A 15,172-nucleotide genomic window follows, 5' to 3' on the forward strand; every position below is an offset into this window, starting at 1 on the left:
AATGGTGAAAAACTGAAGCCCTTTGCTCTACATTCAGGAACACGACAGGGCTGTCCCCTGTCACCTCTGCTTTTCAACATAGTGTTGGAAGTCCTTGCCAGAGCTATCAGGCAAGAGAAAGAAATAAAAGGCATCCAAATTGGGAATGAAGAAGTTAAAATATCACTCTTTGCAGATGATATGATGCTATATATAGAAAACCCTAAAGACTCCACCAAAAAGCTGTTAGAAACAATCAATGAATACAGTAAAGTTGCTGGCTACAAAATCAACGTACAAAAGTCCATTGCATTCCTATATACTAACAATGAACTCTCAGAAAAAGAAATACAAAAAACAATTCCCTTTGCAATTGCAGCAAAAAGAATAAAATACCTAGGAATAAATTTAACCAAGGATGTGAAGGATTTATATGCTGAAAACTATAAGACATTTTTGAAAGAAATTGAAGATGACACAAAGAAATGGAAGGACATTCCGTGCTCATGGCTTGGAAGAATCAACATAGTTAAAATGGCCATATTACCCAAAGCAATATACAGATTTAATGCAATCCCCATCAAAATCCCAATGGCATTTTTTAAAGAAATAGAACAAAAAATCATCAGATTTGTTTGGAACCACAAAAGACCCCGAATAGCCAAAGCAATCTTAAGAAAAAAGAACAGTGCTGGAGGTATCACACTGCCTGACTTTAGCTTGTACTACAGGGCTACGATAATCAAAACAGCATGGTATTGGCGGAAAAACAGACACATAGACCAATGGAATAGAATTGAGAACCCAGAAATAAAACCACATAAATATGGACAGATAATTTTTGACAAAGAAGCTAAAAACATACAATGGAGAAAAGACAGCCTCTTCAATAAATGGTGCTGGGAGAATTGGATAGCCACGTGCAAAAAAATGAAACTGGACTGTTATCTGTCACCATGTACCAAAATTATTTCAAAATGGATCAAAGACTTAAGCATAAGACCTGACACAATAAACTGCATAGAAGAAAACATAGGTACTAAACTTATGGACCTTGGGTTCAAAGAGCATTTTATGAATTTGACTCCAAAGGCAATGGAAGTAAAAGATAAAATAAACAAATGGGACTATATGAAACTTAAAAGTTTCTGCACAGCAAAAGAAACCATCGACAAAATAAAGAGGCTACCGACTGAATGGGAGAAGATTTTTGCAAATAGTTCCTCCGATAAGGGTCTAATATCCAAAATATACAAGGAACTCATGAAACTCAACAACAAAAAAACGAACAACCCAATTGAAAAATGGGCAGAGGACCTAAAGAGACATTTCTCTAAAGAGGACTTAGAAATGGCAAATAGACATATGAAAAAATGCTCAATATCACTAATCATCAGAGAAATGCAAATAAAAACCACAATGAGATATCACCTCACCCCAGTCAGAATGGCTATCATCAACAAGACAAATAGCAACAAGTGTTGGAGAGGCTGTGGAGAAAAAGGAACCCTCATACACTGTTGGTGGGAATGCAGACTGGTGCAGCCGCTATGGAAGGCAGTGTGGAGGTTCCTCAAGAAATTACGAATAGAATTACCATATGACCCAGCAATCGCTCTCCTGGGTATCTACCCCAAAAATATAAAAGCATTTCTCTATAGAGACACATGTACTCCAATGTTCATTGCAGCTTTGTTTACAGTGGCCAAGACATGAAAACAACCAAAATGTCCTTCGATAGATGAATGGATAAAGAAGTTGTGGTATATATACACAATGGAATACTATTCAGCGTTAAGGAAAGATGATATAGGAACATTTCTGACAACATGGATGGATCTTGAGAACATAATGCTAAGCGAAATAAGTCAGACAGAAAAAGCAGAGAACCCTATGATTTCACTGATATGTGGTATATAAACCAAAAACAAGACAAACAAATGAGAAACAAGAACTCATAGACACAGACATATTTTAGTGGTTACCAGAGGGTAAGGGGGGTGGGGGGAGGGAGATGAGGGTAAGGGGGATCAAATATATGGTGATGGAAGGAGAGCTGACTCTGGGTGGTGAACACACAATGGGATTTGTTGATGGTGTAATACGGAATTGTACACCTGAAATTATGTAATTTCATTAACAATTGTCACCCCAATAAATAAATTAAAAAAAAAAAAGAAGAAGAAATGGTAAACCTGAATAGACTGATTACCACCAGGGAAGTTGAATCAGTAATCAACAAGTTCCCAACAAACAAAAGTGCTGGACCAGATGGCTTTACAGGTGAATTTTACAAAACATTCAAAAAAGAATTATCACCTATTCTCCTCAAGCTATTCCAAAAAATTCAGAAGGAGGGAAGGCTCCCAAAACCTTTTTACGAGGCCACTATCACTCTGATCCCCAAATCAGACAAAGACACTACAAAAAACAAACAAACAAACAAAAAACTATAGGCCTGTATCTCTAAAGAACATAGATGCAAAAACCCTCCACAAAATATTACTGAACAGGATTATGCAATACATTAAAAAAATCATACACTATGATCAAGGGGGATTCATTCCTGGTATGCAAGGGTGGTTCAACATCCGCAAATCAATTAACGTGATACACCACATTAACAAAATAAAAAATAAAAATCATATGATCATATCAATTAGATGCAGAAAAAGCATTTGACAAAATCCAGCAGCCATTTATGATAAAAACTCTTAAGAAAATGGGAATAGAGAGACCATATCTCAACATAATAGAGACCATATATGATAAACCCACAGCTAACATCACACTCAATGGGGAAAAGCTAAAATATTCCCCTTAAGATCAGGAACAAGGCAAGGTTTCCCACTTTCTCCACTTCTATTCAACATAGTGCTGGAAGTCCTAGCCACAGCAATCAGACAAGAAAAATAAATAAAAGGCATCCAAATTGGTAAGGAGGAAGTAAAATTGTTATTATATGCAGATGACATGATACTATATAGAGAGAACCCTAAAGACTCCACCAAAAAACCATTAGAACTGATCAATGTATTTAGTAAAGTAGCAGGATACAAAATTAATATTCAGAAATCAGTTGCATGTGTATATACCAATAATAAAATATCAGGAGAAATTAAGAAAAGAATCCCATTTACAATTGCTCCAAAGACTATAAAATACCTGGGAATAAATTTAATGAAAGAAGTAAAACATCTATACTCAGAAAATTATAAGACACTGAAGAAAGAAATTAAAGAGGATACAAATAGATGGAAGCACATACTATGCTCATGGATAAGAAGAATTAATAGAGTGAAAATGTCCATACTGCCTAAGGCAACATACGAATTCAACGCAATTTCCATCATATTACCAAGGATGGTTTTCACAGGAATAGAACGTATAATCCTGAAATTTATATGGAACCATAAAAGATCCTGGTTGGCCTCGGCAATCTTGAGAAATAGGAATAAAGTGGGAGGTATAACGATACCTGACATCAAATTATACTACAAGGCTACAGTAATCAAACACCACGATACTGGTATAAAAACAGATACATTGATCAATGGAACACAATAGAGAGCCCAGCAATAAATCCATGCCTATATTGTCATTCAATCTATGACAATGGAAGCAAGAATTTATGGTGGGGTAAAGACAGTCTATTCAATAAATGGTGTTGGCGAACCTGGACAGACACATGCAAAAGAATGAAGCTGGACCACTTCCTTACACGATATACAAGAATAAATTCAAAATGCATTAAAGACATAAGTGTAAGATCTGAAACCATAAAATTTCTAGAAGAAAATATAGGAAGAAACTTTAAAGACATTACCTGGAGTAAGATTTTTACTGATACATCCTCTCAGCCAAGAGAAGTAAGAGAAAAAATAATCATGTGGGATCACATCAAACTAAAAAGTTTTTTTCACAGCAAAGGAAACCATCAATAAAACAAAAAGGGATCCTACTGAATGGGAAAAGATATTTGCCAATGATATATCTGATAAGGGATTAATATCACAAATCTATAAAAAACTTACTCAACTCAACTCCAAAAAAACAAACAACCCAATTAAAAAATGGGCAGAGGACTTGAGGAGACATTTTTCTAAAAAGGACATACAGAAGGCAAGAAGACATATGAAGAAATGCTCAACCTCACTAACCATCAGAGAAATGCAAATCAAAACCACAATGAGATACCACCTCACCCCAGTCAAAATGGCTATTATCAATAAATCAACAAACAACAAATGCTGGCGGGGATGTGGAGAAAGGGGAACGCTAGTGCACTGTTGGTGGGATTGCAGATCAGTGCAGCCACTATGGAAAACAGTATGGAGGTATCTCAGGAATCTGAAAATGGAACTACCCTATGATCCAGTAATTCCACTCCTAGGCATCTACCCGGAGAAATCCAAAGCTCCAATTCAAAAATCTGTATGCACTTCTATGTTTATTGCAGCACTTTACACAATAGCCAAGATATGGAAACAACCGAAATGCCCATCGGTCGATGACTGGATTAAGAAGCTGTGGTACATTTATACAATGGAGTACTACGCAGCCATAAAGAAAAAAGAAATCTTATCATTTGCAACAACATGGATGGATCTAGAGAACATTATGTTAAGTGAAATAAGTCAGAAAGAGAAAGACAAGTACCATATGATCTCACTTATATGCGGAATCTAAAGAAAAGAATATGTGTATGAACTAATCAGAAACAGTTTTGGGGACACAAAAAACCGAGAGTTGTTACATGGGCGGGGGGGAGGGGGTTGGGGATGGGGGGAAGGGTGAAGGGATTGGGGGGCGGCTGGTGACCACAGGATGGCCTCAGGGTTTTTTGAGAATTACTTTGGGGAACTTATTCAATAGTGTTTGGGGATTTTGTTGGGTGTCCGATGGACATGTGTCCTGTTTGGGAGACCACCTCAGGGATGCTGTGGATGCCTGGTCATGGCATTGTACACCAGAGGCTGGACATTAATGAATGCCAACTATAATTTTAGGTGTATAATGTGATGGATCAGTGTGAGGTCGGGGGGGTGGTGGCTGGGGGGAGGGGGGTTCACGGTGTGAGGGATGTAAAAATAAAATAAAATAAAATAAAATAAAACTATAAAAAATAAAAAAATGATAATAAAAAAAAGGGATCCTACTGAATGGAGAAGATATTTGCCAATGATATATCTGATAAGGGGTTAAAATCCCATATTTATAAAAAATCTCAGTCAACTGAACTCCAAAATAACAAACAACCCAGTTAAAAAATGTGTAGAGGACATGGAGAGTAATTTTTTTAAAAAGGACATACAGATGGGAAACAGACATATGAAAAATGCTCAACTTCACTAATCATTAGAGAAATGCAAATAAAAACCGCAATGAGATACAACCTCACCCAAGTCAAAATGGCTTTCATCAACAAATCAACAAACAACAAGTGTTGGCCTGGATGTGGAGAAAAGGGAACGCTTGTGCACTGTTGGTGGGATTGCAGATTGGTGCAGCCACTATGGAAAACAGTATGGAGGTATCTCAAAAATCTGAGAATGGAACTACCCTATGACCCAGCAATTCCACTCCTAGGTATCTATCCGGAGAAATCCAAAACTCTAATTCAAAAAAATTTATACACCACTATCTTTATTGCAGCACTATACACAATAGCCAAAACATGGAAACAATCGAAATGCCCATTGGTAAACGATTGGATTAAGAAACTGGTACAGTTATACAATGGAGTATTTCTCAGCCATGAAGAAGAATGAAATCTTACCATGCAACAATATGGATGGACCTAGAGAACATTATATTAAGTGAAATAAGTCAGACAGAGAAAGACAAATACCATATGATCTCATATGGGGAATCTAAAGAAAATAATAAATGAATGAACTAATCAGAAACAGTCTCAAAGACACAGAGGAAAAACTGAGGGTTGCTAGATGAGGGGGTGGGGATTAGGGGGAAAGTGAGGGGATCAGAATGAACAGTTGGTAACCACAAGAGTGCCACGGGGATACGAGAGTCAATTTGGGGAATGTAATCAATAATTTCGTAAAGATTTTGTAGGGTATCCAATGGATACTTGTCTCATTAGGGAGACCACCTCAGGGATGATGTAGATGGCTGATCACTGCACTGTACATCTGAAGCTGAATAATGAATGTCAAGTACAATTTACATATACATATAATACATATACATATTTTATATAAAAAATATATATACATACTATATATATATCTTATATAAATATATATATTACATATATATTACATATAGTTACAAGAAGTGGAGTACAGCATTAAGAATAGAGACAGTGGAAATGTAATGGCTGTGTGAGATGTCAGAGAGGCAGTGGAGGGGAGAGGGGGTTATGACTGTGTGAGGGATATAAATGATACATGTCTAGCTATTACATTGTTTTGTGCACCTGAAACAAATAAAAGAATGTGAAAAACCAAAAAAACAGTAAACTGGAAAGGGAACAATGAAAAGCTTCAAAAAAAATAAAAAAACAAAAACTATCTTACAGAAGAAAAAAAGATACATAGAAACAAAGGAAAATGAAAATACATCCTACCAAAATTTTGCGGATGCAGCGAAAGCAGTTTTAAGAGGGAAATTTATATCATTACAGGCCTATCTCAAGAAATAAGAAAAATCCCAAATAGATAACTTCATCTTTACATCTTATGGAGCTAGAAAAAGAAGAACAAATGAAACTGAATGTCAGCAGCAGAAAGAAAACAATAAAAATCAGAGCAGAACTAAATGAAACAGAGAACAAAAAGAGAATAGAAAAAATTAATGTGACAAAGAGCTGGTTCTTTGAAAAGATTAATACAATTGACAAACCCTTGGTAGACTCAGTAAGATAAAGAAAGACTAATAAAATGAGAAATGAGAAGGGAAGTTATCACGGACGCCACCGAAACACAAAGCATCATCCAGGAATACTATGAGGGGCTACATGCCACCAAATTCAATAACCTAGAAGAAATGGACAGGTCCTTGGAAACATATAGCCTTCCTAGGCTGAATCATAAAGAACTGGAAAATCTAAATAGATCGATCACCACTGAGGAAATTGAATCAGTCATTCAAAACCTTCCCAGAAGCAAAAGTCCAGGACCCGATGGCTTCACTAGTGAATTCCACCAAATCTACAAAGAGGATATAATACCTGTCCTACTCAAACTCTTCCAAAAAATTGAAGAAGAGACAATACTCCCTAAATCATTTTATGAGGCCAACATTACCGATACCAAAACCTGGTAAGGATAACACAAAAAAAGAAAACTACAGACTATTATCTCTGATGAATGCAGATGCAAAAATCCTAAGAAAAATGCTAACAAATCGAATGCAACAATATGCTAAAAAGATTATTCATCATGACCAAGCAGATTCATCCCAGGTGCACAAGGATGGTTCAACATTCAGAAATCCATCAATGTGATTCATCCCATAAACAAAATAAAGGACAAAAATCATATAATTATATCAATTGATGCAGAAAAAGCATTTGACAAGATACAACATCCATTTATGATTGGATCACTTAATAAAATAGGTATAGAAGTAAAATACTTGAACATAATAAAGGCCATATATGACAAACCCTCAGCTAATCTCATAATTCATGATGAAAAACTGAAGCTCTTTTCTCTACGTTCAGGAACACCGCAGGGCTGTCCCCTATCACCTCTGCTTTTAAGGATAGTGTTGGAAGTCCTCGCCAGAGCAATCAGGCAAGACAAATAAGTAAAAGGCATCCAAATTGGGAATGAAGAAATTAAATTGTCACTCTTTGCAGATGACATGATGCTATATATAGAAAACCCTAAAACTCCACCAAAAAGCCATTGAAAACAATCAACTAATACAGTAAAGTTGCTGGCTACAAAATCAATGTACAAAAGTCCATTGTATTCCTATATACTAACAATGAAATCTCAGAAAAAGAAAGCAAAAGAACAATTCCTTTTGCAATTGCAAGAAAAAGTATAAAACACCTAGGATTAAACTTAACCAAGGATGTGAAGGATTTATATGCTGAAAACTATAAGACATTTTTAAAAGAAATTGAAGAAGACACAAAGAAATGGATAGACATTCCATGCTCATGGATTGGAACAATCTACATAGTTAAAATGCCCGTATTACCAAAACAATATACAGATTTAATGCAATCTCCATCAAAATCCCAATAGCACATTTTAAAAAATAGAACAAAAAAATCATCAGATTTGTATCGAACCACAAAAGACATCAACAGCCAAAGGAATCCTAAGCAAAAAGAACAATGCTGGAGGTATCAAACTCCCTGACTTTAGCTTGTACTAAAGGGCAATAATAATCAAAACAACATGGTATGGGCAGAAAAACAGACACATAGACCAATGGAATAGAATTGAGATCCCAGAAATAAACCCACATAAATATGGACAGACAATTTTTGACAAAGAAGCAAAAAGCATACAATGGAGAAAAGACAGCTCCTTCGATAAATGGTGCTGGTAGAATTGGAAAACCACATGCAAAAGAATAAAACAGGGCTGAAATCTGTCACCGTGTACCAAAATTAATTCAAAATGGATCAAAGACTTAAGCATAAGACCTGACACAATAAACTGCATTGAAGAAAACATAGTTACTAAACTTATGGACCTTGGGTTCAAAGAGCATTTTATGAATTTTATGACTCCAAAGGCAATGGAAGTAAAAGCTCAAATAAATGAATGGGACTATATGAAACTTAAAAGCTTCTGCACAGCAAAAGAAACCATCGATAAAATAAAGAGGCAACCAACTGAATGGGTGAAAAAGTTTGCAAACAGTGCCTCCGATAAGGGGCTAATATCCAAAATATACAAGGAACTCATGAAACTCAACACAAAAAACCAAACAAACAACCCGATTGAAAAATGGGCAGAGGACCTGAAGAGACATTTCTCCAAAGAGGACATACAAATGGCAAATAGACATATGAAAAAAAGCTCCACATCACTAATCATCAGAGAAATGCAAATAAAAACCACAATGAGATATCACCTCACCCCATTCAGAATGGCTATCATCAACAAGACAAATAGTAACAAGTGTTGGAGAGGCTGTGGAGAAAAAGGAACCCTCATACACTGTTGGGGGGAATGCTGGCTGGTGCAGCCGCTATGGAAGGCAGTGTGGAGGTTCCTCAAGAAATTACAAATAGAATTACCACATGACCCAGCAATCTCTCTCCTGGGTATCTACTCAAATAATCTGAAAACTTTTAATCATAAAGACAAGTGTGCTCCAGTGTTCATTGCAGCTTTACTTACGGTGGGTAAGACAACGGAAACAACCAAAACGTCCTTCGATAGATGAACGGATAAAGAAGTTGTGGTACATATAAATAATGGAATAGTATTCGGTGGTAAGTAAAGATGAAATAAAACTATTGCTAAATGGGGTCTAATGGGGTGATGGAAAGAGAACTGACTGGCTGGTGACCACACAATGTGAGATATAGATAATATATTACAGAATTGTACACCTGAAATCCATGTCACTTTATTAACAATTGCACCCCAATAAACTTTAATTTAAAGGAAAAAAACCCTCAAGTGGTGATATTTTATAAAATGGTTCACAGTGACAAATTTTCCATTACAAACATAAAACAATGATAGGGGGAACACTATTAAATTTTACAAGTGCTACACAAAACTAAATTCTGAGTAAAAAAGTTAATTTCACACAGGAGCCTTTTACCTTGGTACCAACATCCAAGAGTCCATCGTCTGATAGAGCCCGTGAATCATTCCTGCCAGGTTTCCAGGAAAGACTTTAGGGTAAAAATACACAACAAAAACAGTGAGTGCATTCCTTTACAAAAACAACAACAACAAAAGGAGTAAAATTCAGCTATCTGCATAGGAAATGAAGTTTCTTGATATGATTAAAATTTAGACGATGTTCTAGAAAAGCTATCAGTTATCTATTGCTGCCTCCACCACTCCCAACTCGTGCAATATTTAATGAAGATACACTCCAGGTTTCCATTACAAAGAACGACAGCAAACATGTTGGCAACACCTGAGAGTACCTTGTTTTCACCAAAAGTCCCCAGGGCTGAATTGAAAACGCAATTAATAGCTGACAAGAGGAACCTGAACTGGGACAAAAGCAATGACCTAAATCAAGGTAGAACGATACACTGAGCCTTCTCCACGGTCTGTCCCTGGTTCAAAGATTAATCTGTGTGGGTCACAAACGGCAGTCTTGCTTCTTTAACATAGAAAGCAGTTACTAAACTCACCCCATTCCTTGCTTTCACTCAAAAACACTACAGTGAGGTCCCTGAAATGCATGAAATGTTTGCAACTTACATGTACAAAAGTCAAAGAACAAATATGTACGTTGTTAGCCTCCCCACTCCCAGATCACTTGTCCGCACAGCTTCCTGGCAATCTCCAACCTTGAAAACTTCAGCCTACGAAGGCATAGACTCCTGAAACAAGGTTGGGCTCAAATGACCCACAGTAGGAGTTCTCTATGTCGCTGTTCCTGGAAAACAAGCTAAATGGAGCCTCAGTCATCCACTCCCAACACAGGCATGTTACCACCTACCCAACTCCATTACTGTTTTCACAATCAGTCCTCCCTCTGCCCAACCCTCCATCTCCATGGGAAGGACATCAGCGCGTTGGGCAAAGAGGTGGAGGTGACGAGACACCGGCCGTGGGCCATAGATCTATGTAGTTCAGCAATCTCCAGTGCCTTTGGACTCGAGGGGACCCCCTCTGTAATTTCGGGTGCAGGTGGATGATACCACATTCCTACTTGCTATAAAGAGAATGTTTCCACAGTCTCAAAGGTTTAATATGTTTTCATACAACCTTAAATTTTGCTGGTTCCTCCAATTCAACAAACGAAAAAGCACCAACCTGTTCAGACGCCCTTGAACCCATTACTTTAATCTGCTTCTTTAGACAACTACCAACATCCGGTGTCCTTCTTGTTTGTAATTTCTCTTTACCTTGTCATACCCTACTATTCTGATCTCTTTTCCCTTATCTGATCTGTGATCTCTATTCTAAAAGCCTTATTCCTATTCCAACCCAGTGTTGGTCCTATTGAGACTTGGATTCCCCTGCTAATTCCATTCTTATCCTCTTCCACTGCATTCACTAGACCTTTCCATAATTAAACCCTCACCCAAAGGATGATAAAGAAGGAAGTGTACTGGGCTTAGAAACCTACACTTAATCTCATTTCATCACTCACTGTACTCAAATAAGTCACTTTAATCTCTTGGGGCTCAAACTCCTCATGTGATCAACCACTTGACCAAAACATTAATGGCAGCATGAAGTACTAGGGGGTGTTTTAAATAATTAATTGATAACATTCCTTTAACACCTGGAATTCTATGTACTTTTGATTCTGTCAAGAAAAATGGAGAACACTTAGCTGGCAGAAGTGGAAAAAAATAACACAACAACGGCAACAATAATACCCCGAGAATGCAGAGAAAAAGGGGAAAAAAATCAAGAAAACTCATGGAAGAGGGAAGAAAGACTCTGGAAAAAGAGAAAAAACTTCCTACAACAAGGGAAAGGTATTAGCCAGAAGGGAAACACAGGCTGGGAAGTCAGTCAGTAGAGGAATCAATTAGAAATATCATCTCAATTTGTGCTGCATTAACACAACATGGTCTATACATAGATGATCTTCACTTACAGAACAACGATTCATCCCAAGAAGTGTACGTCGCATTATCCCTGAAAACATTTATCTGATTAGGTCTTGCTTATGTACAACCTGTGGTTCTGTGGCCACAGTGAACTGAGATCTGCCCTAAACACTGATGGTGAAAACAAGGTTCTCGTGACTGCTGCAACTGTCAAGTACATTCAGACAAGAGCTTGGGCTAACTGGGCTTGGTAGGAAACTTCTAAATCAGCACTAAGGCATCACTAAACGGGACTCTCTGAGGCCACCTGACGTGCACCTGAATCTTGAATCCAGACCTGTCCAGGCACTTCTCAGTACAGGCTGAGGGACAAGAGAACGGACTTGGGAAGCCAAGCAGGCTGAAGGACACATCACAGGTCAGCCTCTTGGTAACAATGGAACCAGGGGTCAGTTAATCCACCTCCCGGAACCACACTCGTCTAATGAATAAAAACTAGGCCGAACAGCACAGCTACTTTGCGAATCTACTGTGCCGACGACCTGGGATAACGAATGGTAGGCACATAGTATAGGGTCTAGGCCAGAGCAGAACACTCATTAAAGCTTACTGGCTTCTCTCGGCAGTTTCTTAGTTAACATGCAATTTTAGAAATCCATAAAATCCTACCTGCTTGCAGGGTCGCATTTAGGACACTCATCCACTGTTAAAGAAAAAATTTACATACATTGTAAATACACAATAGAAAAACACAGAACTTTCAAAGCGTCCGATTCAAGTGATGTAAAAATGTTTCTTTGGGAACACCCCTGAAGACTATAGTAGAGTGAATGTTACTGATACAACTGGTGGGCAATTAATACATGAAGAACTTTTACTTCCTCTGCTGTATGTCTCTGTGTGTGTGTGTGTGTGTGTGTGTGTATGTATACACACATATATATATTAATATATATTCATACACATACACATATGCACATATATATATATATATACATATATACGTATGTACCTATCTATATATGTGTGTATGTATGCATATATACTCCCCAGTGTACGCTAAATACTAGTCTAAATGGAATCACACTTTCTCCTTATTCCCTTTCTTATTTCCTTATGTTACTCTGATTGAGGAAGAATGCCAATGTCCTGCTAAAAGTTATTCTATTTGGCTGTAAGTTGTGTAAACAGAGTAAACATAAAGCAGATTTTGCTACAAAATGACTGTAGGAAAGTCAGAACTACGATCAACCTATACAGAGGCGGGCTAGGGTTGAACTCTTTGTTTTTTTATTTCCTTCTTTGCTTTCTCTGTTTCCTGGTGGCTGTGATTCACACCAGTCATGGAGGGAAGAATTATGTAAGAGGAACACACCTACAACCTGCGTCTTTCGTTTGTCTATTACGGCCATCTGTCCAAACTGTGTGGATGCTGACAGAGGTTTTCTCATTGAGTGTGTGGCAAATGGCCCTTTATCATCAAATTTCGAATCCCCGGAACTTTGACAAGTTCCATGATTGGAAATCAAAGAAGTAGCATTCCAGCTGGAAGAATCTGAAAATAAAATTTTCGTTTATGAGGAGGTAAAAATAACACAAAGCTGACCATCTTGTAAAACGTCCTTCTTCAGAGAAGCAGTCCCACGTCCTCCTTTCTCCCAAACACTCTACTCCTTTAGAGTGCATTTTATTTTAGGTGTCCTATACTTGCCATTCACGTAAGTTAAGCTGAATTAAGTATTGTCACTCAGCAATTTCTGTTATATAATGTGTTTCCAATTAAAGCTTTTCTTCTTAATAGTTAAAATGGTGTGGGTGTGAATTTTTTTGTCATTATCAAAAGTTATGTCTAACCGCTTAAGTTTAAATATGTGTGACAAACATGGGTTTAAAACAACTTTCAATGAATCGTACTATTTCAAATAAGAAATTACTTATTACAAGACAATAGTCTTTTCTAAATGCTCCAATAGCTTCAGAATTCATTTTTTAAGCCTTAGGAAATTGAAATTCAAATGAAAAATGACAGGCTTGGGTGACCATATGGTTTCCAATTAAAAATACGATCAGGGCCAGACCGGTGGCTCAAGTGATTAGAGCTCCATGCTCCTAACTCCGAAGGCTGCCGGTTCGATTCCCACATGGGCCAGTGGACTCTCAACCACAAGGTTGTCGGTTCAGTTCCTCGAGTCCCGCAGGTGGGCTACGCCCCCTGCAACTACTAATGGCAACTGGACCTGGAGCTGAGCTGCACCATCCACAACTAAGACTGAAAGGACAACAACTTGACTTGGAAAAAGGCTTGGAAGTACACACTGTTCCCCAATAAAGTCCTGTTCCCCTTCCCCAATAAAAAAAAAAAATATCTTAAAAAAAAATACGATCAAACTAGGTATACATTAGCTCCAAAGAATACAGGGCACCATGAGACAGAAAACAAATACATAACAAAACATTTTCCTTTTGCTTTTTAAACAAAATCTCAGCTTAAATCTACGAGACAAGTGAAAGAAAACCACACTGTAGAAGTGAAGCTTTAAAGCCTCTTTTATCACTTCACATCCAGGAAGCCCATACATCATTTAAGACGGTGGTTTCCAATGTCATGTGAGAATCCGTGAAGTCCCAAGGTCTGTCAGTCGAGGGGCCCGAAAAGGTCAAAACTATTTTCACAGAAATACTGAATGTCATTTGCCATTTTCACTCTCATTCTCTTCTAAGTGTACAGTAGAGTTTTCCACAGCCGTGATATCACAGCTCTGATGGTGACATCATAGGTCTACGGTTACTGGGTCGTAGCTCCAATGGCTCACAGAATGCATGACTGTGTGTGCTCCTATTTTAAATTGTTCAGTTTTTATTTCTAATATTGTCACTATGTATGGAGCCTACCGACTTAAAAATGTTCTTTGGAATGCTCAATAATTTTTAATCGCATAAAAGCATCCCAAGGCACAAAAGCTTCAGAATTCCTGTTTTCAAAGATTGTGTCTACCAAATATTCATTACCATTAACTACTTCTCCCATTTTTAATAATCGAAGACACCATAGGCGCATGTACACACATAGCCAGTGTCTGCTCAGCAGAACATCTGGTTGTCTTAAGACCATCAGTGTCACAACACTAAGAGGAAGTAAAGTTAAAAACAATTGTCATGGTAGCAACTGAAGCTTACTTGGGTAAACGTCAAAATTCAAATGACCATTTGAAAACGCTGGAAAAATCTTCCAGTGTGATAATTGACCTCTGGTAACGCTATTAAGTACAGGGATTTTAAACTGGGACATTTAGGCTATGGAACAAACGGAGAACCATCTTAGTGAAGTCACCAATTTAAAATCTCATTTTCTTATTCCTGTGAATACCTTTTCTCAAACACCGGTACCAACAATGACATCACGTTATTTATGTCAAATCCTTCAATTAAATTTGTAACAAAAAAAAGGAATGAGAAAGAGAAGACTGCAAGCATGTCACATGTCCTTGCGTACTCCTTCCCAAA

The 15,172-nt window shown here is 37.5% G+C and overlaps 1 protein-coding gene across 3 annotated transcripts in view; it reads right to left on the bottom strand.

Annotated features, from left to right (window-relative positions):
• LOC308495730 (ankyrin repeat domain-containing protein 26-like) overlaps positions 1-15,172 on the bottom strand; it is a 46,332-nt gene that overhangs the window by 17,695 nt on the left and 13,465 nt on the right. For 2 of the 3 annotated variants that reach the window (XM_081080716.1, XM_081080715.1), the window contains exons 8-10: positions 13,044-13,223; positions 12,338-12,371; positions 9,745-9,817 (exon numbers count right to left, since the gene is read on the bottom strand). In XM_081080716.1, the coding sequence (XP_080936842.1) occupies positions 9,745-9,817; positions 12,338-12,371; positions 13,044-13,223 (287 nt within the window). The remainder of the gene's footprint in view (positions 1-9,744; positions 9,818-12,337; positions 12,372-13,043; positions 13,224-15,172) is intronic. The other variant, XM_081080717.1, reaches the window with a different exon arrangement.

The sequence above is a fragment of the Rhinolophus hipposideros genome (genome assembly GCF_964194185.1).
Source record: "Rhinolophus hipposideros genome assembly, contig: HAP1_SCAFFOLD_219, whole genome shotgun sequence".
NCBI lineage: Eukaryota > Metazoa > Chordata > Mammalia > Chiroptera > Rhinolophidae > Rhinolophus > Rhinolophus hipposideros.